The sequence below is a fragment of the Bradysia coprophila genome, unplaced genomic scaffold (genome assembly GCF_014529535.1).
Source record: "Bradysia coprophila strain Holo2 unplaced genomic scaffold, BU_Bcop_v1 contig_232, whole genome shotgun sequence".
NCBI classification, from domain to species: Eukaryota; Metazoa; Arthropoda; class Insecta; order Diptera; family Sciaridae; genus Bradysia; species Bradysia coprophila.
The window spans coordinates 6,060,953-6,088,816 of record NW_023503493.1 but is presented as its reverse complement, the minus strand read 5'-3'; the positions used below and the strand labels follow the sequence as shown (position 1 = coordinate 6,088,816).

The following is a 27,864-nucleotide window of genomic DNA, read 5'->3' as shown; positions in this document are numbered from 1 at the left end:
CTTGTTGAATGGCAGGTAAAACGTGGGCTGGTTGCGCGTGACACGAATTGGGTGGTTGAATTTAAGTTCAGAGCCTAGAGTTGATTCGATATTGCCGTGAACCAGTCTATGAAGAAGGAATTCATCGAACTGTAGCCGACGCGTTTCGAGTGACTGCAAATTCAGATACTTTAATCGTGTGTGATAGTCCGGCTTTTGCCAATGGAATTTGTGATAGAGCATGCGGGTGAATTTTCGCTGGACTCGTTCAATGCTGTCACTGTTCAATGCTGCACTGGGACTCCAGATGGAACAACAGTACTCCAATCTGCTTCGCACGTATGCATTGTATAAGATGATGAGGCTCTTTGGTGATCTAAAGGACTTGGTCGATCGGAAAATGAATCCTAGCATTTTGTACGCCTTCCGGATGATACCATCGATGTGATTCTTAAAACTGAGCTTTTCGTCGAAAATTACGCCCAAGTCAGATTTCATGGTTAAAGGTGTTAAAACCAATCCATCGATATTGTAGGCGAAATTGGTTTTGTTTCTTTTGTTCGATGTAGTAAAGCTGAAGCATTTTTCGACATTCAGGTGCAAGTTACGCGTGATACACCAATCTTTTAGTGAGTTGATGTCTTCTTGAAGCAATTTGCAGTCGTTTTCGTTCTCGATTTTCCGGTAGAGTTTCAGGTCGTCAGCAAAGAGCGATGCGTTCGCTGATTCGAAAACCGACGGCACACTGTTGATAAAGATCAGGAACAGGAGTGGACCAAGTATTGATCCTTGAGGAATTCCGGAAGTAGGAGAGATGTTTGTTGATTTAGTGTCACCTATAACCACGAATTGTAACCGGTTAATCAGGTAAGATTCAAACCACGGCAGAAAGCTGATTCCAACTGCACAATTCCTAAGCTCCTGGAGGAGTAAGTTGTGCGACACCTTGTCGAACGCTTTGGAAAAGTCAGTGAATATCGTATCGATTTGACCACCATCGGCAATTCCTACCACAACATTGTGTACATATTCGAGAAGGTTAGTAACGGTCGATCTTCCTGCGACAAAACCATGCTGAAATAGACTAATCTGTGATTTAAATTTTTTGTATAAATGACTGAAGATTATTCTCTCAAATATTTGGGATGCTGCACACAGCACGCTTATGGGTCTATAGTTCTCAACCTTTGTCTTGCTTCCACTTTTAAACACCGGAGTCACAAAACCAACCTTCCATTGAGATGGATATTCCTTTTCTTGTAAAGACTTATTGAACAGCAGACTCAACGGAACGCTAATCGTAGAGAAGGTTTTTTTGTAAAAAATGGCTGGAATAAGGTCAGGACTTGATGCTTTGTTCTGATCTAGCTTCCGCAGAATCGGGATCACTTCTTCGGGCGTAATGGTGGGAGCTAGGAGGAGGTTCCGAGGGGTTTTCGTCGCGATCACTTTCGAGTCAGGTTTCTGGTACACGGTAGCAAAGTATTTAGGAAACAAGTTACAAGCAGACTGCTTGTCGGTTGATAAAACACCACCGAACTGAACGTTTACGGGAAAAGAATTAGAAGTCTTCAAGGATTTAGTATACGAAAAGAAGCATTTGGTGTTACTACTCAACTTTCCCTCTATATCAGCCACGTAATCGCTGTGGCACACTTCAGTGAGGCTTTTGGCGCGTCGCCTCAATGTCGAGAAATTTTCCTTCAGTTCGTTATGCCGTAGTTGCTCTTCCAGACTCATATGACCCCTACAGCGTTTCTCGAACGTACGTAATTCGGCGTGAGCAACCAGTTTAGCCCTAATCAAACCGATAAGTTCGTTGCTGAACCAACGTGGATACTTGGATTTGTCAACCTTCACCTTCGGCACGTGGCTGAACAAAGTTAGCAAAATGTCATAAAATCTCTGGGTGGCGTCATCAACACTCAATTGATCAAGCTCTTTCGACCAGTCAATCCGCCTTATCAACGAGTCAAGAGCTACATAGTCGGCACGAAAAAAATTAAACTTGGGAGGCCTGTTCTCAATCACCGTCGACAACGGCTCTGTGTCAATGTCGATTAATAGCGGGGGGTGGCCCTTGTAGCCCTATAAGAAAGGTCATAAAACCATTTTGTTCTCATCGGCTCCAGTTACACTGATAAAAAAAATTTCGTCTACATACGTCCAGCATGTATGAAAAGTCTGGCAGATAGCTTCATTTCTGTCTTACTTTGGATATGTATATTTCAACGTCAGGGCAGTAAAGGGCAGTGAAATTTCAGCAGGAATTTGCTTCAGCTGTTTTTCAGGTGGTCCAGTGGACTACTGGTCCACACAAATAAGCAAAGCTGTTTATACGGATTTACCAGGACCTCGCGCGTACGTGTAACAGCTTCCACTGCATAAATAAATTTGATCGAATGTGTGGATCAGCTGAAAAACAGCTGAAGCAAATTCATGCCGAAACTTTACTGTCTCTGACTGTAGTATCAGAGCCTATTTTTAGGAAATTGAATCATTAAAAACTCTTAAAAAGAATTCGTTAAAATTCTTATATTTTTAAATCTTCAAATAAGGATTATTACTTCATTTGTTCAAGGTTCAGCTTAGAGTTTGATACAAAATCTGTTACTTCATTAGTTTTAGCATAGATTTTGCTATATAAGACCTCATGTACTGAAGGCTATATTTACCATTACTGCCAATAACAAATGAGGATCCAATGAGATATATAAATGATGGAACTGGTGGTTTTTGTGGGAAGTTTATTGATGGTAAAGGCGTTGGTCCAGGTCAATAAAAACACATTTCCATCAGTTGTCCGGCTGAAATGTGTTAGATATATTACTCAATTAAACGGGAGGTAAAGTTTAGCCTACGTGAATAAAATTTAATTTTACCTCACGTTGTTGAGTAAATACATTTTCTCCACATAACACCATTCTGTGTGACCCTTCGACGCCTCAGTACAATCAATAAAATGTGGAATTTCAAAAATGCAATTTTCACATTTTAATATTCCATAATCTCACATAATTCATAGCACTAATCGATTTTTGTACATTATCCATGTTATACGCATCGGATACGAACGTAAATATGATTTTAAGTAAAGCCCAATCTATATGTGAGCACGAGATTAATAAATTCGCGGAGGAAAAAATGTATATTTTTCTTCATATCAACAGCATAGCAGCTAAAAACGTTCCGTTTTGTATAGATATGTATAATACGCGAAGCTGGAAACTTTTCAGTTGAAAAAACATTAAGACGATTACGTTTTCGAAATGTTTTACAGTTAATTTCACTTGTACATCCAATCCACCCACGCCGAGTACATTCAATAAAATTTGTTCCATTCATTCAGTTTATAAAATTGTATTTATGATAGACGTGCATATATACGTATGGAGCATACCGTACCGTACACACAAACATTTAATAAAAACAAAAATGAATTAAAATGATAATATTCTTCTGACTGGTGCAGATACCATATTCAGAATAACGTATACACAATGTGCAGGCTCTCTTTCTGTTTTTCCACATTTTAATCGAGTAAAATTCAAGTTCAATATTCAACTAATTATTTGTTAGTTCATTGTTCAAATTAATAATGCGCCTCTTTTGTGTGTGGGATAATGGCTTGGTGTCGTATGACTTAATGTGGATAATAATTCACCTTTTAGCACTGTTTGTATGGTATCTTATCCGTTCTGTTGAGATAACCTAACCCTTGTACACGTACACCATCGTTTATATCGGATATATGCAGTGCATAAGCATTATTTTATGTTTGCGATGTATTTTCAACTTTGCAACAGAATGAGAGACGAAAATCGGTTTATTCGATTACGTGTGTGGGTTGGGAATGTTGTGTGCGTTTTGGTTTTTTTGGTTTTTAAATTAAACAAACCGTTTTTCATATCCCAATTGATGGGATGTTTCGTTTACGTTGACTTTTTAATTACTTTCCCATGCCCAGGTATAATTCGAAGCGTAAATGTCACTATCCCCTTATCAGCTGCATTGAAATTGTTCATTGACCTTAACAGATTAGGAGTGGCACACGTGCAGGGTCACTTTGTAGATCACTCTGACCATAGTGCTATAAGATCTAGCCTCTATCTCTAGAGAGCAGATAAAAATGATCTTAGTATGGCTGAATATTTCGCTCATCGTCTAAGGATTAGGGTCGATTCACTTCAATCAGGACCTAATATTCTAAGTTTAGGAATTTTTTAGAATTAGACTTCCGAGTAATAAGCCACAGAAAATTCCGAGCCTCATATCCTCACATACATCCTTTGCAACGATAATTTTAATATTTTATGCTTCTTCAATATACAGAAGAGCATCCGTGTCCCAGCAATGTATTTAAATAAAACTTTCAATACATAGGGGACGGCAAAAAGGGTTTTTGCATAATTTAAATTGAAACCTTATCTTTTAGTTAGTGTCACGGTAAAAGGTTAGCGCGAACAATCCGCACAAACAGAAATTCGGATACATTAAAGTTTCATTTACTTTATACTGTCGTAACACCAACAGATCAAGATGTTCCATCTAATTGATATGACTTGGGGCCGGATCTGGGGTAGTTGAATTAAAAAAAAAAAACTGTGGATCATTCACGCGTGACGACTATTTGCATCTCTTTTTATCACGTTTTCAACCATATATTGCATCTCTTTCGCACACGTGACAGAACGACCCTTTAAGCTTCCACCTAAAAATCATCGACGATATGTCAAGCAGACGTACGAAAAAAAAACTCTGCTCGATGGTCTGAAGCTGAGTTCTAAAAACCCAATCTAACATCCACACAGCCATTCTTGGAATATTTTCTTAAAAATTCCATAAAATTATTAAAAAATTCAAAAGTAAGGTTATGCTTCGGAAATCAATGGTTATTTGTTTACCGAGGGGAGAAAATAGAAAATTCAAACATAAGTGAAAGTTTGCGGCCAGAACAAAGCAAGGACTGCAATTCTTTCGAGTTGGAATTTACTATTTCTTCCGACCGTGCGTGGCGGGAATAACCGTTTTCAAAACTAAATCAAAGTGACAGTTGCAAATAAAACAACTCTTGCTCACCCCACGGGAGAAACAAGAGTTGAGAAAATAAACATTTTCTCACCTAAACTGTCATCAGAGAGAGAGATAGAGCGTCAAAAAAACGCCATCATCTCACCGCATTTGAGTCTTTTGGATGATTTTGAAATGTTGGATGCATTGATTTCAGTTGTTTCAGAGAATTTTAGTTGATCGAATATCCTTGGAAAACTACATGTTTCTGTTCGTTCAAATTCAGCAATTATTGGCAAGTATTACATCCTTGATTGCATCTCTCTACGCAAACGAAGACAATACCGTCTGATGATAAATATTTCGCGTACAATTTTGCTTTTTTGTTAGTCTTTTTTCGCTCATTGTACCAACTCAGCATGGAACATTTTGATGCATTGTTCGGCTGAAACAATTTTTTGTTTTTAATCTGAAACTGAAACAATGGTCGATATCTGTGTTATTTCGGTACGTTCGAATGTTTCATTTTGATTTTGTTTTGTTAAACGTTATTGGAATCGCGAAAGCCGTGTTTAAAATGCATTCGATCGATGATGGTTTTCACTGAAAATCTTTTTAATCAATATAACAGTGATGGGGAAGGGGATTAACGTGAGTTTAACATTTTATCAACTGTAAGCTAGCGGGATCTGTTCTTCAAATCTTTTACTTCATTTGTTCAAACCCTTCAAGTTTATAATGTTCAAATCAACATTCACTTTTGACATAGATCAGAAACAGCAGTGAAAGCTATTGTCCAGGTTGTCAGATGACTATGACATAGCCGTGCTTGAAAGGTTAGAGAAGAAGTCTGACAGAGATTCTACGATTTTTCATCACAATTACTCTAATTGTGCACGAAGACAAAACAAAAATTGCTTCACCCGCAAAGACTTCATAACCTTGTGTGCCTTTAACATATTTTAATTTACACTTTCTGAACCATTCCCTCATTCAAGCAATTTATTCCTTTTCCGTTTAAAGCACAATAAACACACAGTGTGTGTGTGTGCAGTGCACAATCCATTGTTAACAATTAAAACGAGAAACCTCGATTTGCTTTGCTTATTTTTGTCATTTTCATTAACACAAACAAAAAATCCCCAACCCGAACAATGGAAATATTTAAGATTATTCTTCCAACAAAACACAAAAGATTTTTCCACCCTACCACCTTTGATTTTTCCATTCCGCATGGTATTTGCACACAACTTTTCCGACACAAAAAACCGAAACATTCTCTCTCTCTCCCCCAACCACCATCATACAGAAAACAGTACACATCTCTATATGAGCATGGCATGTATTACATTTTATACAAATGATACACAAAACCATACAAAATTCCGCTTATTCATTATTTACATTGGCTCTCTATCTGTTTGATGCATTCGTTTATGGTTTTTAATCTTGGTTTATGCCATCACTAATTTCTGGCTTTTGCGGCATTGATGTTACAATTATTACATATATACACACACACATAACCCCATCCTCCCTGTTGGCAATCTATTTACGTTCGGTTATATTCATATATGGTAGCGTAAGAACATCAGAGATTTATTCAAATTTTATTTTTTGCGTGTGGTTGTTGGGTACACTTTTCTGAAGTTGTTCGGCATTAACATTTGGGGCCGCGCTGGAACTGTGTTCCGGATAATGCAACACTCAGAGAATCGTACGTACACACACAATTCCTATTTCAACGAGAGGGTTGATTATTCGTATGTTTCATATATGTAATTGTGAATGTGGCATGTATGGGCGATAGACCATTTTATCTACCCTCATAAAGTCAATTTGTTATGGCCACAACATAATACACACCACAGTTGTTATGAATTTAATTAAAATGTTTTTTGTGTGATTTTAATATCCGCACAACACACACAGAGAGTGAGAGATGGAGTGAGGAAAAAAATATTAAAATAATTTTAAATTGGGTTTAAGATGTGTGACAGTTTTGCGTATTGTTGACTTTTCGGTTCTTATCTGGCACTGTGAGGTTAGCGGGTTAAATGGGGTACATTAACCCGATTAACCCAGATGTTATGTTGCTCATTATTTGCAAGGAAATTTGCACGTGATGAATTGGACAGTAACTACGGAAAAATGGAGGCATCAATGTGGTGGAATTGGAGGACGTGCAGAGGGATTTTTCTGAAAAACAGAAGTATATTCAATTACCTTTCTAATGACACCCCACACGACCATGTACGTTTCGTGTACATCGAGAAATTTCTGTAAGAAAAGTTAAAGTTTTCAGTCCTTTTTCGGTTGAAAACTTCAACTGTACATATCTCAGTGTGGATGCATTTTAAACCCCATAAGACCCTATTTGCCCCGGAAGTACATGTAATTACCTTTCTAATGACACCCCAAACGACAGCTCGTGTAACTGGAAAAAATTTTGTAAGAAAAGTGCAACTTTTCCGTTTTTGATGACCTTTTACCAGCCACACAAGCTTCGAAGAATTTTTTTGAAAGTGGTTTTGGGCTCTCGGGTCGAAACTGGGCATATATAAAAAATTCCAATAGAAAATGTGTCCGATTTCGGTTGTCTGTTTTTCAGAAGAATCCCTCGCATCGCTAGTGCATCACGAGCTCACGTGTATATTTGAGTCCTTCATTAGGCTCCACTTTATGATTTATGAAACATTATGACATACAAAAACTGTATCTTTTGGCACTTGTACCCTTTCACCCTATGTGGATAGACTTCAGTCTTTATCTTAACCATCCGCGAAAAAAATTTTGAGGACTGGTCAAGTAAAGTTTATGAATTCTCATCACAACCGGAACAGTTGGGCTTAAGGTAAAATTTAATTTAACTCTCATTCCTTATGTTATTTTCATTGTGACAACGATGTGGTTTGTCAGTGATAACCTGCATAAGATATGCGCTTATGCATATTAAAAAATGGATACTAATAAAGGACCGATAAATTAATTCAAAACTACCGATAAAAAATAATAAATGACCGATTAATACGGTACCGATAGAAAATAATAAATTATCGATAGACAAATTCACAAGTACCGATAAAAATATTCAAAACTACCGATAACTTTTTACCGATAAAAAGTGATAAAATACCGATAAATTAATAATTTTACGACTATTCATCGGTCAAATTCCATTTTCTATCGGTAGTTTATTGCTTTCTATCGGTAGTTTATTAATTTCTATCGGTTGTTCATTATTTTCTATTGGTAGTTCATTGTTTTCTATCGGTAGTTCATTATTTTCTATCGGTAGTTCATCACTGGGGCCTTTCTGTTGATTTTTCTTCGATTTCAAATGGAAATTTTTCTGCTGAGGGCCTTTCTGTTAATTTTTTTCGATTTCCAATCAAAATTTTCCAACTGAGGCCTTTCTGTTAATTTTACTTCGATTTAGAATCAAATTTCTTCTACTGAGGCCTTTCTTTTAATTTTTTCGATTTCTAATCGAAATGTTTCCAATTGAGGCCTTTCTCTTAATTTTTTTTATAAAAAATCTTGAGCACTAAAAATTTATGTTTGACCAATCGATAACAACAATTGACCATTAACATTAAGTACTATAATCTGCCGATAGAAAAAATTAAAGTACCGATAGAAAATGATGAACTACCGATAAAAAATAATTAATGATCGATAGAAAGTATTAAACTATTAAACTAGAAAATAATGAATTACCGATGGAAAGTAATAAACTACCGATAGAAAATGATAAATGATCGATAAAACGACCAGTTTATCGGTACTTTAGTACTTTTTATCGGTAAAAAGTTATCGGTAGTTTTGAATATTTTTATCGGTACTTGGGAATTTCGCTATCGGTACTTTATTATTTTTTATCGGTACCGTGTTTATCGGTCATTTATTATTTTTTATCGGTAGTTTTGAATTAATTTATCGGTAGAATATAATATCCCTTAAAAAATTCGAATGTTGGTTCTGAGCATCGAGACCTACAAGTACATAAAAATGCGTCAGATTTCCATAGTCTATTTGTCAAAAGAATCCCTTTATTCATTCGAGTGCTCATTCGTCTTTGGTATTGTACCAGTATGTAATAGGTCCCAAACCTCGACTATAAGAAGGTCTGATACGTCCTATTTCAGAGTTTGTAGCATTGGGACCAGCTTTTAATTGAAAAACTACCACAACAACGTAGACGAAGCAAAAAAGCTTCAGCTCAGCTGACTCTCGATTTATTTCTTTACAAACTTAATAATTTTTTTAATTGCACGCTAATTCTTACCAATAATTTCACGAGCGCAGATCAAAACGGTCACACGATAATATTTTCCCTGAAATTGTATAAACAAACAACCATCTAAATACAATTAGATATCAACATGTCAGCGTGTGTCGCGTGCTAGTCAAAGATTAAAATTATTATAATTACAGTGACGATACGTCGCGCTCAAATAAATTAATTAAAGCGAAGCGAAATAAATTCTGTTTCTTTTTTTGTAGCCAGTTTTTAATTGTATACGGACAAATATAGTGGCGCATGTTGTGTAAACGGATCACGAAAAGTTGGTTTTAATAGTCGCAGTTGTGGAAAAGTTCAACATGTTTTGTTCGACTGTTGAACTATAAAGAAACTCTTCGAATTGAGACGATCAGACGTTCATTCATTTCACATAAATTTAACCAATGGATCCACCTGTTTCTGATAGTTCGTGCATCGTATTTTATCAAACAAACACTTTGTGACAGAGAGTGACGATATCCAAACGAATGTTCAATATAAAGTTCCAAAAGCCCGAGGGAACAAAGTCACAAATTTATCCTGAAAGTCACGAAGTCATTCGGAAAGTCACAAAGTCAAGTGAAGTCAGGGATTGTCACGCCACGAAAGTCATGGAAAGTACCGGAGAGTCCAGTAAAAAATGAAAAGTCGACGATATCCGGAAAATTCCGGATCTATTCAAAAACTCACTGGAGCTATAAAAAAGTCATGAAAAGTCAAAGTCCTGGCTGCCGTTTGTCGAAGTTGTTTTTCACTCGACAACGCCTACTTCCTCGCGGATGTTTAGACATGTTTTGATCCTTCTAATTTGAATTTTCAATGAGTCGATAAAGAGACTAAAACAATAAACTGCGTAGTGCCACTTCGGGTTGGGGCGTTGAATGATGAAAATTTGTTTTCGTCCCACGATGTGGAACTCACATCTAGTGACAGAAACAACCACTTTTCGCAACTTGTTGCATAAATAACTAAGAAATCCCTTCGTTGATAAACAAATTCGAAAGACGTTTCGGGCATCGACTGAATGGCCATATGGCCTGATTAAGTCTTATTGTCGTAGAGTACTTTAAGTCTCAGTGAATCTAACAATTGAACTCTACACATCTACACAGTAGTGAACGAAGAGCTTTGACTCCACTCTACACTCTTCTATCGTTGTGTGTCAGTCAAGTAACAAATTACTCTTAACACCACTGTAATGAAGGCAAAATGAATTACTGATATTTGTTTCAGCAAAACATTAATGTCGCAACATGAACCGTAAAATGATTGCCAGAAATTTATTTCCACATAATCTCCATCTCGACACAGAGTTACACAGTCACAATGCTAAAACTGTTAAATCGTAAACCAGCGACATTTTAAATAGATAAAACTCACTCGGCGAACCAATCTCTCGTTACATTGTCTTATTCCGGTGAAACAAATTCTAAGCTAAACGTTCCACTATATCTGGTGTTTTGCCTGGGAGCTCCCGCTGTGACTCACTCAAGTGAACATAATAGATATTATTTCACATAAATCTTGATTCTTTTGACCGAAAAATCAAATAAATAATTTTTCTTAGCGCACTCAAATGCACTTCCATTTGTTTGTCCATTTCATAAAACGTTTAAATTGTGACCATTGTTGAGTGTCTCGAAAATATTGTACAAACGGTCTGATAAACATAAACATTGGCTGGGCTTTTAAACAAATCGATTGTAAAAGGCAACTAATATTTTGTGCTGTTGTTGTTCGGGGTTACAAAACTGTTTTTGAAGAGTCTCTCGACTGTGTGTATAGACATTTTGGAGTTAATTTATTAGTGCTCTTTTGTGTGGACATTATGGGACACTGGTGAGTAGTCAGTTGGAACATGGGCATCAGAAGATTTAAGATTTATGTATGAAACGTATAGGACATCGGTAGGCCCGTTGTTGTTTGGGAAGCAGGAGAAGACCTTTTTCTTTAGTTCATTGACAATAAATATTAATTCACAGATCTTGAAGATAAGTGCAGGTACGATGATGATCTCTAAGTTTGGATTCTCTTTAAATTAAATTCTTTTCTTTCATTCACAAATATTTTGCCACGTGCCCATTCCAACAACAAGATCCTAAGAATTACACCAGATACATCCAAGACAGATGCATTCGCAACACTAAATTCAATTTACATCTTATCTCCTGTGTACATAATTTCTCTTTTCCTTCGCCTTTTTTTCATTTAAATATCAACAAAAAATCTACCATCTCGACAAACGGGACTCACTGTATAAAGAGGATGATTTTTCGGTCGCATAATATTCAATTGTAAAAACGACACAACGAAAATGTAATAAAATTTCAACAAAAAAAAAGGAAGAAAAGGAAAAACAACAAACAAAATAACGAGACGTATACCATGAATAGTGTGCATTTAATACTCTTGATATGTACGAAACAGATGAGGTTGTGTATTGTACCGTGGTGTATGAATATGTGAATATTTGTACGTCGAAAACGTCCAGGTGTTTATGGACTGGAAAGCCGATTTCAGTGTTTTATTATTACATGCGACCGTAAGAGATGATTCCGTTGTCCGTTCACGACTTTTTATTTTTTGCTGATTCTGCACTTCGATGTTCATACACAAAAATTGAACAGATAAGACCAGACTATGACTAGCATGGTATATGAGTTTCGATTAGGTTTTTGTATCATAGCACGACAATGATGATCTGTTATCGATAACAACAACAAAAATAAGGTCGAAGCCAGCATCGCCTTTATGTCTTATACATACTACAAATGTTAAAACAAATGAAGTAAAAGATTTCAAAAATCGAGTGAAGTAATAGATTAGCTATATGTCCTAACGACATGAAAGGCTAAACTCTCCTTCACCAACTCACTCATCAATTTTTCCCAATTCTCATAAATTCTCACCACATTGCGAGCTTAACCAATTGAAATTACAAACATTTTTCATGTTTTGTTCAGAGTTATCTCCTTCAGTAGCTTCCTCAAAAATCGGATTGTCCTCTGCCAACATACCAAAAAGTTAATCACCTACAATACCGTAAATTGAAATACCATTGAACATAGAGGTGGTGGAGGTACAATTGATTCTTCTTTCTTTACAAAAAAAAATTGAATTCCTGAAGGAAAATAACACGACAAAAAGAGAGTCCCAGCTTATTTATTGCGTGCGTTTATAGGTACATTTTGTTACTGTTTATGTGTTTTGTTCGACTTCAAGCGCATTCCTTATGTAATTCACTTCAATACGAAGCAGAAGAGAAGAAAATCCATTCAAATGTGTAACTTCTATCATACCCGGAGCACACACAATCGTCTTATTCTTAATGTTATTTCCTCTAAGATATTGGAACGGGCCATTGTGTGCTAAGTAGATTTTACAAACCGATACAAATTTGTCCACAATGAGAGGATGAAATGAACAAAAAGTAAAAGGTGTCAATGGTGTGCCGGGTATAAAAATTCAACGGTGTGTTTCGTTTCTTTTATTTGCGTGTTGTTCGATGTTTTTGTATTTTTTTTTTGTTTTGTTTGGAAATGATGGTGATAACAAAAATCTGTAGAAAAGATGCACAAATGGAATATGAGAGGCGTGCAAATTGCATTTTCTTTACTTTTGATTTTCCATTTATTGAGATTAGTTTCTGATCTTTAATGCGTAAATTTGTGTTGCATAATAGGAGTTCCATTCAACAAATGCATTTTCAATGATAATTTAGTTAGCAATAGTGCGATTGAGTGAGCATAATAATTGAGTTTCGGAGGTTCCTAGAGATGTACGGTGGGTTTTTGAATTAGTTCTACCATTTGTAGCATTGCGAAGTCTAGATCAGAAAGAGAACAAAGCGAATCTTTTCAAATCCTTCACTTTTCCAAGTTTCCTCTAACTCTCAAAACAATATTTAGCTATGCTCCTATGTAGCTATGCCATACTAAGCTGTTATGCAATTCTATGCAGCAACGCAATGCTATGCCAAACAATGATTGATCACTTGGTTTCCGTACGATTTAATGAACGTCCTGGGCCCATAACCTGTTGAAGTCTGGGAATCTGGTATATATGGTTCGAGTGTAGTAGCGAAAACAAGAGTTTCGACTATAGTTGCTCTGATTACAAATCGATGTCGATAAATAAATAAGCAAGCTGACGACCACTATTTTCGAAGTTCTTTTGGATTCAAGAGCAAATTACACACCGAGAGCTAGGAGAATTATTACTCTTCCATCACTAAAATAATAACCCTTTCACAAACACCCAGCGAACCAAGTGAATCTATTACTTCTTTCATTTTGTGTATTTCCAACAGATTGATACACAAATCTTTTACTTCATTAAGTTTACCATATTTTTTGATACATTAGTCAGTATCAGCCAGAGTTGATTGCTATTTTTGTCTGATCTGTCGTTAACAGATAAATGCCGACAGTAAAATGGTATATTGAACTAAATAAAAATAAATTAGCCAGTGCCTATTTTTGAGAAAACATTTTCCCAAACTTTCTCATATTTACCGGAATTTTCCTTTTATTTTCCAGAATTTTCCCTGAAAATTAAGGAAAATAAGAGAAAATTCAAGAAAAGAAAAAAGAAAATGTCCAAAAGGAGTACCTGCTGTTGATTATCAGTCTATCGTTAATATTCCTTTTAATTGTTTGCTTAGAAGGATGACAGTAAAATTGCTGTAAGACTCAAATGGTTGCAACAACCCTAGCTTCACCAAAATGATTCCGGCAATATGTTCAAAGAGTTTTTTTTTTTAATTTAAATTACACACTCATAGACGGCCATCGATCTAATTCTGAACATTAAATTCCAATAAATTCAATTGTCGTGCAATAAAGAAAGTTTTTTTCGTTTGAAAACTTTTCAACTCGATTTGTTGGTTTTCTTCTTCTAATTACATAATTTCCAATGAACATCATCGTCATACACACATGCATTATTAGTAGCAGCATTACTTGTCATCGTGCTCAATTCCTTGAGTGTTTTCAAATAAATGTTTTCTATCTTTTTAACTAAATGCAACAACTATGCACCCATAAATTCCACGCGATCATGCAATCTGCTCGAACCGAGAATGTAGTATTATAGTTACATTTTCATGTCGCTACATGTGTTATAATTTAAGAGAAAGAGTTTTTCAAATAAATTCAACTTTAATTGTCTATATAGTTTTAGGTTGTTGTTGTTGAATACATTTTTTTTTCTCGTTTCGTTTCGTTATATCTATCAAAGCGAACATATGGGTGACAACTTAGCTAACAATTAATTGTGTGATACATACGCTCGTATTTAATGTGATGATATAAATAGGAGTAAATAAATTTCAACAAAATTGCTCTTAACATATCACCATGCACAAAGTAAGTGTAGGCAACCCATCGGAATCGTAATATATTTATAGGAATTTGGAAGATGTATGTATATAGAAGAATAAGACAGTTTTTAATGAATGAATCGAATGATATCGTTGAATTAAGTCGGCTGTGCTATGCTCAGTGTACGGTATAGGAAAATAGGTTAAATTCTTAATTGAAAATTATGATTCAAATTCGGATAGATAATTGGCTGTAAATTGCAACGCATTATTAAGTCGCCTCAATGTACATTGTACAATATATTGTCTTCACCGAATATTAGTTTGTTACGATATACCGAGACTATGAACGAACAGAATTTATTCCAATAAAAACGGCTTGAGATTTATGAAGTCATTCGGTAAATCTATAAGTTCCTTATAAGCCGCTAAAACTCTAAACAGAACAAACTGGTTCATTGTAACCATATAGCGTAGTTAAGCTTCTCTCTTCATCCATGTATATCCTTCCAAGTGCATCACCTCTTTACACACCGTGATCCACTCTCTCTTCTTTTTTTAGTCCGACAGCACAATAAAAAAAAATCCGCACTCAAGTGGCAGGTCGTGCTGATGTGTTCATTTCCAGTCGATATACACAAAACCATAATACGGCGTGCATATAACACTTCAGAATTAATACATTTTCGTTGTTCAGCTTTCATAATAATGTCCTCTTAACCGGGTCAAAGACCATCCCATAGTGCTCACTCATTTCGTTCTTACACAAATTTTTGTTTCGTTTCTTTTTACATTTATCGCTGATGCACGTCAATAAAACACGAAATAATGCTTCCATCGACGGTATGGCTATAAGTTGTGACCTCCATGGTAAACAGAATAATGAAAATGAAAGAAGTAACGCGATTTCGTCGATAGATTGTATTGGGTGTTGGGTAATTACATCGGAATACAAAAATCGAAATACAGCGACGGTCTATCCAAAATCGATAAATGACTTCTCCATTTAGCTAATGCCAGCTGTTTTACTTACGCGAATAACAAACGGTAAAACGGCTAACTGAAGAAAACAATACGATTTATCGATTTTTCAGTGTTCCTCGCTCATGAAAAGAATATAAAATTTTGTTAAAATTAATTAAATGCAATGCACTACGCAATAAACTTCATAATTAGCAGCGGTAACGGTACATTTTATGACACAAAAATATTTTTAAATTAAAAACGAATTTCACTGGAATCCATACAAAATCCTTAAGTTTACAATTTCCTCTTTCGATGGATTACCAATAATAATTAACGACCAGGGACCATTCAGAAAGTACGTTTCCAATTTAAGGTGGAAAGCGAATGCATATATATGGGTAAGAGAATCGTGCCGATAAGAAAACTCTCGATCAGTTACCGGTTCTATTACTTCTTACTGTCTAACAAGTTTCGAAATCTTGTACTTCATTCATTTTAACATTCTGATTCTTATGTATAAGAACTCATTATTCAGAGCTTGTCGGTTATTTTTGTCGTCGTTATTGATACCAGATGATCCGTAACGTTATGGACCTTTTTAATTCTATAAATGAATAACTTGTAGACTCAGTGGTAGATGCTAAGCGGGTGTAAAGCAACTTCTTACGCTTTAAATTTAAAATCAAATTCAAATGGGGCTCCTTAGTCATGCAATCGAACCTTTTCATTTCAGAGAAACACATTTTTTCTTACCCATTAACTGTCAACTATAAACGTCGACATCACAGTTTGTATCTTGGTATACACAATTCGCCGTTTTTCTGAATGACCCTATACTATGCGATGCATACACACATGATTTTTGCCCATCGGTTTTCAATATGTTTGCCAATGGAATTTTAATAAAATGTTATTGAACGCAAGGGCATAACTAAAATGCAACATTAAGAGGTCATAGGTCTGGATGCACATTGCTCTTTTTTATTCTCTCGGTTTCGATACAGCGCTTTTTCAGTGATGATGTATATTAATAGCGGTTAATGTGCGTACGGTGTACAATGCACATTTTTTGATCTATGATCAGATGTCATTTTGTTTCAGAGAATGAAATAAATTTGGTTCGGACTGAAGTTACAGCAGAAAAAAAGGTAGAGGGATGCTAGTGTTGTAGGGAGGGAGGTATTTAATTTGAAACTGGATCAAAGCCGTACTGTTACGTGTGTTCCAAATGAGTGTTCATTTAAATAGATATTTTTTTGGTCGCAATAACATGCACATATTAAAACTATAAACGGAGAAAAAGGAACGTTAGCAACATTTCCGATTTCTATGCAAAATTTGAATAGAGAAAAATGAGAATTTATGGAATTTAGTTTCAATGGAAGCTTTGTACCCTCCTTTGTATATATAAAAAAGGATCTAAAAAGGGACATAATGAGTTTACTTTGAAAACCTGAAAAATTCTATGGTAAAGAAGGGAGAATTATGCAGATGAATATTATCAATCGATGCATCGATATTCATTCGTTTCAAGGAAAATGTTTAATGATGGATGAGAGCACAACTAATTAATTTCTGATTTATGAAATACCGACCATTCACCCGGTAATCATGTTTTTTGTAACTGAAAAATAGTAGAATTATATGCGATGTACGATTTGGATGTGGTAGGTGACACCCAAACATGTCCTTCTACTGTACATGTATCTAATATGCAAACTTCCTCAACATTACTTTTAGTTCTTGGAGGCCTATATTATGTACTCTCTCTAATGAACCGACTTTTGATAGTTCTTTCTTCACAATGGAAAGATAGAAGTGAAAATTTGCTTGTCGATGGTGTCTTTTGTGATCAGAGCGCAGCGAGGGTCATAAACACCCGTGAAGACGCAGCTTGTACTTTTGTATGCGAGGTAGAAACATTTTTTAAACAAAGACACCGAAAATTAGTCGAGGTAATTTTTGTAAGTTATTTTTAATCGACGTAAATCATTAGTCTCAGTAAAAGTGGCAATTGTAACTTACAAGAAGTTCCCTCGACTGTAGGGAATATTTTTGGGAAAAGTTTTCCCAATGTTTTGTCTTATTTTCTGACGTTTTTCAATATTTTCCAAAATAAAAAAAAAATTGGGAAAATTATGGAAAAAATCGAAAAATTTAGGAAAACTTAGAAAAATCTGGAAAATTGCTATTTTCTCACCTGCATTGTGAATACCATTTTCCTACCTTCAATTTTCCTTTCTATGTCATTTCACCGATTTTATTCATATTCGAAGTTATTTGTGGATTTCTCACTTGTAAGCGTTAGGCTTCACGTTTCTCGATAGCGTTGTTAGACCAGTTCGGGTCTAAAACCTAACATTCTACCAAAATTTACAAAAAAAAATCTCGGTAAATTCGGGCAAATTTTGATAAATTTGGGTAAATATCGACAATTTTCAGTAATTTCAGTAAAACAAATTTCCAATTAATGGTCCTGGTGCAGTTCGTTTTGTTATTTAAATTTCTACAAAATGTGTGTATACAACTTAGATCAATAATGTCGAAGGCTTTCAATTAGAATTTGATAATTTAGCATCAACATAACTATCAAGTTTGTGCGGCAAGAAATCTAGCCAAATCGCACAAAATAATCTAAATAAATTTTCAACGTCGTCCAATAATGTAAAATGGAAACATTTCACAAAGTGGTCACTGCTCATTATGAATCCAAATTGGACCGTTCATGAATTGTCTTTATCTCAAATTGCTCAATTAATTGACTCACTCCATTATACAAAAGAATTTTCTTTGATTAATTGTTTCTAGTTCTAGGCGAGAGGGTTTAATGCATCGCATAAAACGAAACATTATTTTAATTTCTATATTATGCGGACACCACTTAACCGAATCAACAACATCAAAACTTATTCAGAGCTTCAGTAAATACGAATAATTTTATGGTGACAAATAAAGTGAAAATTAACAAAATTCTAAGTTCACTTCTGGTATGCCACACAAACAATTTGCTTTAATTAAAAAATATTAGCAGAGGGAGAGTGTGTCTTTGTACCATGAAAAAAAACAACAACAACATTTCACATGCATGCCACGAGAGATGTGTGCGCATATTTCATAACTGGCGATTTTATTGAAGATTATTCATTCTAATTATTCAATTTCTTAGATAGAGAGATGTGATGTGATGATTGCTTGACATATTTAGTGAGGAGGCACATTAGTGCAGCAAAACCGACTTAGTAATACCATTCCGTCTGATTCTGATCACAGATTATTCCGTGTCGATCAGAGGGAAAATTCAGAACTAACAACCGCTAATCCGATTCAACCTTCTACAAATAATTGTGTTCCCTACTCCCCTTCCTCGCAAACCACAAAGCGGAATCAAAATAAATGAAACATTTGACCTTTAGCGCGAAAACTCTTTGACTTTTCGAGAAAATGGAAATGATTTCATCAAGAATATAAATCATTCTCTTCCTCCACCACCACCACCACCACCGTCTCGAAGCATTTCACATTCCTTTTTCGTAGACACAGAAATGTATACACATCATCCCGTAGAGCAATGTGATTAGATTATAAGTGTGATATTTGGACTCCCCCTCAAAATCATTGGAAACAATCAAATTTATGCACCGCGACTGTGTGACACCAAGTGGGGTAATTTCCGGCTCATAAAATGTTATGAAAATTTTTCACCCCTTTCACTGTCATCTCCGATGTGTATATATTCAGGGAATTTTCTAATGCTATTGGGGGTGCCTGCCTAAGTGTCTTTTCGTTCAAATTCTTACAAGAAGACGTAGAATACAACGACAACGAAAAAAAAATATGATAAAACGAAACGACCTTCTACACCCATTTGAGTACAAGGCATATCATTACCACAACATGCTGTTCGCTTAAATTTATTTTCTTTTAAATTTCCATTATCTTTATGCTGAAGAAGACATTTAAAATGTAATCTACTTATGAACGTGTAGCTAAATGGGAGCTTTGAAGAAACATTTTTTGCGCTCTAGACATTTTAATACAGCCACCGAAGTGCGCTGACTAATTTAATCAAATAACCCTCAACCACATTTTCATTCCCGAAAATACGGTTGTGGGTAACAAATTGTACGAAAATATTAAAAGACCAAAGTTTTATTGTGTTTCATAATACCACACAAACAGGGTTATGACTTTTTGTGTACGCGCGATAAAGTCACAATCCCATTTGAAAGGTTGATGTAATTTACGAATAGAATAGGAGGAATTCCACAACAACAACAACAAGATCGCAGTCACACATTGGGAGTGAAGCACACAAAAAAAAGAACTTGAAAAGAAAATCCAGTTGACCTATTCCTCCACCGCCAAAAAATAAAACATTTATGGGGGGCCAAAGTACAACAACAAATAAGAGAAAAGAAGAAAAATCACCCGTCTCGATAAGTGCAATAAATCAATGAATTTGGTGCGGTGTATTGCACGAAATACAAAGTGCGATGGGTGAAGAAGTGGAAGTAGAGCAAAAAAAAAAATTGACTATATCGGTTACCAAACCTCAAATGTCCACCCACATCCCATTTATTTCACATGTTTGGTTTGGACTATTTGTCTGAAAGGCTCTTTGTGGTGTTTTAATAATATAAATCTGTGCCATGGTTGTGGTGGAAAAAAAACTGTTTATATCGAAAATCCATCGCCTCTGTCGACTGTAAGTAAGTGAAAATCAGTGCATATTTGTGGGGTTGCGATTTTTAACGGACATAAAGAACTCATCTTGTATGCACCCTGTTACATATAATCTATAACCTCTGATAATGGGGCTGTTAGACTTCCTTTTTTTATTTATAGATATTTTTTCGTTCTTGTTTTGTGTTGTGTACGGTCTGATATTAGCCTCGTACACAGGGTATAATGTGATTTATCGAAAATAATTTTCTATTCCAACATTTTCCAGTTGCTTATGCTCTATCTCTCTCTACGATGATAATACACACCGGTATGCGAACATAGTTTTTCATTTATTTTCATTTCTGATGTAGCACCGATGTATGTATACATGAGGAGTGTAAAACAAATGGAAAATTTATGACATTTTGTACAATATTCTTGGGTATACATCACATTAAAGCCGTTCGTTTAACATGGAGAACTACTAAATCTTTTCCCTTTCAATAACGCCTCCTCTTTGCAGTTAGTTGGGAACATTTTCGAACGCCCAAGACTTGTTCGCGTATTTTAACATGAAAATGATCCGAGATTCGGGGTTGTTAGTTGTTGTTTTTCTTTTGCTTTTTTTTCAAGAATTAATTGTCATCTTGAGCTCAAAAAAAAAATGAGATTAACACGCATCAGTCTCACTTGGTGAATACATTGCAGGTTACTATTGTCTTGTGGAATGGATAAATTGTCGGGTATGAGATCTAGGGTCTAACATTGGGAATTTTATTAGCATCAGGCTAAGGCGTTATGCATCGCTAAATACCATTGCGGAAGAAAGGTGCCTTAACCTGTCCAAATTTACTGAAAATGGACGAAATTCATCAAAAATGTACTGGGAATTGACTAAATTTTTGGTAAACTTCCGGAAAATTGTGTAAAGTTTCCTGTAAATTTCCGGAACTTCCGGAAAATTTTGAAAAACTTCCGATAAATACTGATCTGATAGTTTCATTCCCAATTGTATCCTGTTGGTAAATTTCTGCTAAATTTTGTAAAAATTCGGTAAATTTTGATAAAGTTACGGTAAATTTCGACAGATTTCCGGTAAACTTTTCAAAATTTCAGGTAAATGGTGACTAATTTCCGGAAGATTTTGATAAATTTTTGTAGATTTCCGGTAAATTTTGATAGTTTTATTGAATATTATTTCCTAATTGTAGGCCCCGCGCTCTAAATCTGCTAAATTTTGTAAAAATTCGGTAAATTTTGATAAAGTTCCGGTAAATTTCGACAGATTTCCGGTAAACTTTTCAAAATTTCAGGTAAATGGTGACTAATTTCCGGAAGATTTTTATAAATTTTTGTAGATTTCCGGTAAATTTTGATAGTTTTATTGAATATTATTTCCTAATTGTAGGCCCGTGAATTGATCTTCCGTGTATTTCATATATTTTCGTGCAAAACACTAACACTACTGACAAGTACCCCTTTGTGTCGACAAATATTTGGAGCCATTTATCAGAATCGTATTTACTGCCAGCTCTCAATTCTTCCAAACGACCTTTCCTAAACAGTTAATCTCTTTGAAACGGTAGACGTTTCATAGGATAACCACGAAATCTGGTACTTCTCTGGTTTGTTATTCTTATGTTAGTTCTACTACTTCACCAGTCTAACATTTTACCATATTATAAAAAGCGAAACCAGTCACAGGCCATGACATATTTTTTATCGTAATTGTTGATAACAGATGAGTGTCTTATTCATCTTGTGCTTTCAAGTCTTCCAGAAATTTCTTACAAAAAACTGCGTCACATTGGATGATCCAAAAGTAATTTATTAAATGAGGTAATCATTGTGACCATTGTAACCATCTCTTTCGACTCTGCACTTGTCGAAAAGGGGAAACTGCTGTGCAATGTTCAACTTTTGCATTGAACAGACAACAAATTCTAATACATTCGGATGACACAGCTACTCCGACATCCTATAAAAATATCTTCATAAAAAACACCTTGGTCGTAGGTGACACCCGACATCATTCCTATTTCACTATTCGAGCTAATTTTCGTTTTCGAGAAACATTATCGAAACCTTAGTACTCACACGATCCAATTATATGACTTTTGACGACGAAGATTTGTAATTCCTTTGGGGGGTTTAAACTAATTGCAAATTGATAAGAAATCCATTTTTTTGGTCTCTGATTCCAAATCCATTTACAACGATTAGCCGATTAGTTCAAAGAAAGAAATTCACTTGAACGAAACTGAGTGGAAAAGTTAAATTGATGAAACGAGTGTGGATGTGGTGTGGGTGAAGGCAGCGGAGGCGCAAAAAAAGGGGAAATTATTTAGGTCAATGGAATATCGACGAAAAATGAAAATCAAAAATTTATTGGATTTATACGTAAAAGATCTGATCCACTCGTTTGATTGAAAGCTGTTTCCCTCTGCACGTCTGTACTAAACAAGGAAATTGTCATGTTTGCATTATAATCGATTACGGTGAAACACAACCCCTTAAGCATACATCTCATGTGTTCGTAAATATAACAATGAAGAAAATGTACTCGAAACGAAATCAGAAAAAAAACCTTCAACACTAAGAGCAGCAGGATGACAACAACAACAAAAAAGAGAGGAGCAAAATCTCACACACAAAAAAAGAAGGAATATTTATCAACCTTGTGCCTGTTTTGCATGCGTATACCTATCAACCTCTTATCTGTTTATTACAAATGAAATGAATTGAATGCGTGAAATGAAACAAAAATAACAAATAAACCAAACCAAACAAAGAAAAGTCAAATTGTAAGGGAGATTAGGAGAAGATAAAAATGTTTCCATTTCGAAACGAAGACTTTTTTTTCATTTCGCCTCGTTTTGTTTTGTGTTCTCTCTCCGGAAAACATTTTTAAAATGAACACAAAAGGGTTGGGTATTTAAATCATTCGAAACAATTTTTTTTCTGTTGACTACCACACTGGGGTGAAAGATGAATTTTAATTAAGTTGAGTTTTTAAGGTTGTTAGTAGCAGATTTCTGTTTTAATAAAAAAAAATGGAACTGCTGATGGGTGCGTTTATGGACCTGTTGAGGTGAAAATTTGTAACTTTTTTTTATTTTTCTTTAAACAAAACATAAAATGAAGTTCTTATCGCCCGACCCTTCATCTCGTAAAACAAATTTTTAATTCAACTCGAGAACGAAAAAAAAAAAATGATTTCTCTAACCAACCCCAAGTCAAAATATGTGATTTTTGTGAGGAAAGTGTGTGACATCTATTACATTGTCACTAAAAAAAATCTGGTAGTCTCACACCCCACACTCGAAAAAAAAATCCTCGAAAAAAGACAAACCACTGGAATGAACCGCAAAACAGTCCAGAGAGAGAGAATGAAAATGGGGGGTTGAATTTCGAATGTATCTCTAAATAAAGCACGTAGGGTAGATTCTTGTCAATATTATGGGGTTGCGAGAAGACGAAATAAATAAATAAATTTTTCAAATAAACAAATCAACACACACTTTCACTCCATGCATTTTAAAATGATAACGTCAGTTGTTGTAACTGTAACATACATTTTTTTTTGTCACATTGTTTGCGGTTTGTCGCCTCCTGTATATTATCTGCATCATTCAAGTATAAGCGCTTTACCGGAGATTGTTATGTTAATTGGAAAGTTCTTCGAGTGGAATTTTGATTCTGGAGCTATTATGAGAAGAGATGGGTATAATATCACAAAAGGGAAATGTATTTAATGTTGAAAGACAATTTCACTTAAACTTCATTGCCATTTGACCTAAACTGTTCATTCAACGGTTTTGGGAGCGATAAATGGATGCCATCTCTCTTTTCGTTCATATAAATGTTTTTGCGTAACATAACACTGAATGGGAGTCAACGGTGAACTTGTTTGTACAGAAACTTTGCAATGATTTGGTATATGGTCGGGTCATATAATGGAGTCTGTTCCATATAGATCAGCCTGGAGATGGGCAATATGTTTGTCTTCTGGGGGAAACTGTTGGTAATAGAAGGATGTTTGGATTCAGAAATAGTTGTCTGTGATTTCTGCTTCTGTAAACTTGATACATGAGAACATAAAGTAAATCCACCGACTCTGTTGTCATAAAATATGAGTGTACGACGATGAGGAGTTGTTTTAATTTCCTATCTTTACTGTCGTCCGCTGGAAGTTGGCAATAACTTCCGTTCTCTCAAACGACACAAGCAAATGTCTGGTTGTTTTCTTACTGGTTTTGTATTTCAATCATCTTCGACAATGATATTTCAGCAACCCTTATCAATGATACACCCACCTAAACGCCCGCATTTCGTATTCTTGATTAACGATACTATGCGTGGACGGGGGGTGTCCCATACGATTTAATTTTATTAAAATTATTAAATGTAAATTTTGTTTGACATCTATCAACAAGCAGTCAACCGAACTCACACGTTAAAGCTTCCTGTTCGTCAACAATTTATGTCGTAAACAAAAGTTGGGCAGCATGGTGGTAGAGATGTAGTAGCAGTTTGTGTACCTTGAAAAATTTGGCTACAGTCTGCGATTGAATTGAATTTGGAAAATGGAATCGTTAAGTTGACGGTGCGTCGGTCGGCTGTAACTAAACCCAGTGAATTGTAGTTGATGCGACTTTTTGTATTTCACACAGAGCTTTTAATGAATAAAATTAAATTTCGAATAAATAACAGCTCGGGTATGTGTCGTCTTCGACTATATTAATGGGTTTTTTTCCAACGGCGTTAACAATGGTCGTCATTTGACTTTTAAATTTCGTTTTACTAATTAACGATTCATACAACCGCTATCACAACAATCGACTGAGACTGTAAACAATAGAAAGAAATCCGATTATTTGAAGCGTACGATGAAGATATGTAGATAGTTAGCGCAAACCTCTTACAATTATTGTAGACTTTACTAACTCTCCTAAAATTTGCTAACACATTTGTACACTACACACTCTACACCTTTCACGCAATTGCTCTTCATCTATCGCTAAAAAAACTAAATTCTCAACCTCCATGTCAATATTTTGCTCACACAAATTTCACAATTCACAGATGCGTGTGGATTGTCCGATGTAACTCATATCGAATCTCTGCAAGAGAAGTCTCAATGTGCTCTGGAGGAATATTGTCGTGGACAGTATCCGAATCAACCGACACGTTTTGGCAAACTTTTACTGAGGTTACCATCACTGCGGACAGTGTCATCACAAGTAAGTAATCGATTGTTGACGTCTTTTTTTTGTGTCGATACTAGAAGGTAACGTTTTTGATACGGCAAGCATAATCGCCATAATGATCGTTACATCGGCAATAGTTTTGTTGGGTAAAGTTTCTATTTTAAGGAGGCGAAATATGATGATGTTTGCCCGAAACGTTGAATCAGCTCTGTAGCTAGAAAGCTTCAAAAAGCTTCTTTAATAAATGATTCTTAACAAAATCAAAGTTTAAGCTTTCACTTCACTCATCTTCCTATCTGATCTATTACTTCATTTGATCGAAATATTTTCAATTGATTGATGCAAAATCTTTTACTCAATTTTTGGGAATATGTTAATCCTTTAAATTGTCTGATGACTTCAGTATTTCCAGTTCAAACATAACCAAACCGTTGATTTATTACCCGAACGTGTAATAACGTCCGAAAAATAGGGCGTGGAACTTCACAATGTGCTAACATAACGCCTATTGAGTGATACGAATCTACTACTTCTTTTGATCTAAGCATTTTCATGATGAGAAATCTATTACTTCACTAGGTGAAACCATACATCTGGCTATATATAGAGCTTAAACAAGAAATCATCGCCTATTCCTGTCGCCACAGTTGATAACAGATGTTGTATGACTCTGGAAAGGATTGAGTGCTTTATTTCCCTCTTGTAGGAAAGAATTACTACCGCCCAATAACTTTGAATTACCATAAGAGCGAGTGGTAAAATCATATTTTAAAATCGTTAGTGTAGGATGAAAACGTTACGGGAATGGCTATTTTCAAGCAACAAGATTACGAGAATTGACGAAGAACTAGAATATTTCATCACGAAAAATGTCTTCCGGCCTGATGTTAAATGTTTGTGTTTCTCTCCTTCCCATTGCAGGTAATAGAGCAATTATTTTTCGTACGACTAGTAGGCAAAACCCCAATCGAAACGCTCATTCGTGACATGCTGTTATCGGGCAATAGTTTCTCATGGCCATACCTAAATTCAATATGACACACAATGTGGCGGCAGTTAACAACCACTTGATCCACAATGGGACCAGGAATGGTCCCATTTTCAACCAGTTACTGTGGCGCACCCATCGACCAACAAATGCATCATCATTTACCCGACAGCATACAGCAGATGACAGCAATGACGGGTTCAACGGCAGACGTGCCAGTTGTTGTTGATGTAAAATAAATAATGAAAATGTAACTTAGAAAACAAACAAAAGAAGGAAGAAGGAAGGAAAATGTTAATTTAATTCATTTTTTTAAAGCGACAAAAGGAAACGAAGAGTTGAATTATGAAAAAGCAAAGCTATTTTGAAAATTGTGCAAGTGATTTAAATTATTTATAAGATACGGGCACGAAATTACTTATGTATCTGAATCAGACTATTTAAAAGCGCATTAATATAAAGCAGAAAATAATAAAATTCACAATTCACAATACACTCAGGAGATGAATTTCTTGTGCAGAATTAGCAACAGCTGATTTTACCACCATTTGCTGCTACAACCATATGAGAGTATTTTGTGTCAGCATAAGCAATACTGTAGAACTGTTGAACTTTATTGCGTAAATGAAACTCTTTTCATACGCGTCAAGAATTCACGCGCTGAAAGCATTGTCTTTTAGGAGTTGAAACATCGATGTTGCAAACATTCCAAGGCACAAAAACGATCATTTCTTTTTGAATAGATACGAACTCTAGTTTGTCTGTCGAGTTTGACAATCTCACAAAAGAAAAATTTGAATTAGATCTTTTTCTTTGCGTTGCTATCTGCAGCTGCAAGATGTCGTAGCTACCTTTCTCTATCTGTTTCAATCTTTGTTTTTTTTTTTTCAAGGTAAATATAGTGAGGAGGTAATGCCATAAACCACAACACTGGAAAAATACGTTTTGCGACGAGATTTAAGTTGCGTTCACAGTCATTCGTTTTGTCTCCGTTTTGCCTATACTGTGTACATGACAGTTGACATTTGAAACAATGCAGCATTTGTTAGACCTATTGTTGGACCTGTCAACTGTCACGTACACGGAATCGAAACGGAGTGGAAACAAATGACTCTGAGACCACATTTAGAGGTTTGGTTAACCAAATTCAAAAGTTAAAATATTAAATATTATAAAAATTAGGTACAGATGGCGCTGACTTCATGTGGTGATTAAATTCATATTATTGTAATGTTTATGCGCTAACAAAATACTGATGTGGTTGTGCACTAACTGGTGGTAGATCAGCTGTTGCTAATTCTGCACAAGAACTTAATTTATTGAGTGTCAGTTGAAATTTAAAGCAAAAACATTGAAACACTGAAAATGGTGCCATTTAATTTTTCGAAAATGATTGTGTACTGTATTCGGTATAAATTAACTGGAGACAAATTAAATTAAA

At 35.3% G+C, this 27,864-nt stretch overlaps 1 protein-coding gene across 1 annotated transcript in view; it reads left to right on the top strand.

Moving 5' to 3' along the window:
- LOC119076085 (steroid receptor seven-up, isoforms B/C) overlaps positions 1 to 26,895 on the top strand; it is a 69,980-nt gene extending 43,085 nt beyond the window's left edge. Inside the window, exons 5-6 of the mRNA XM_037182738.1 lie at positions 25,311 to 25,468; positions 26,357 to 26,895. Coding sequence (XP_037038633.1) covers positions 25,311 to 25,468; positions 26,357 to 26,473 — 275 coding nt within the window. The 3' untranslated portion in view covers positions 26,474 to 26,895. The remainder of the gene's footprint in view (positions 1 to 25,310; positions 25,469 to 26,356) is intronic.
- The last annotated feature ends 969 nt before the right edge of the window (positions 26,896 to 27,864 follow it).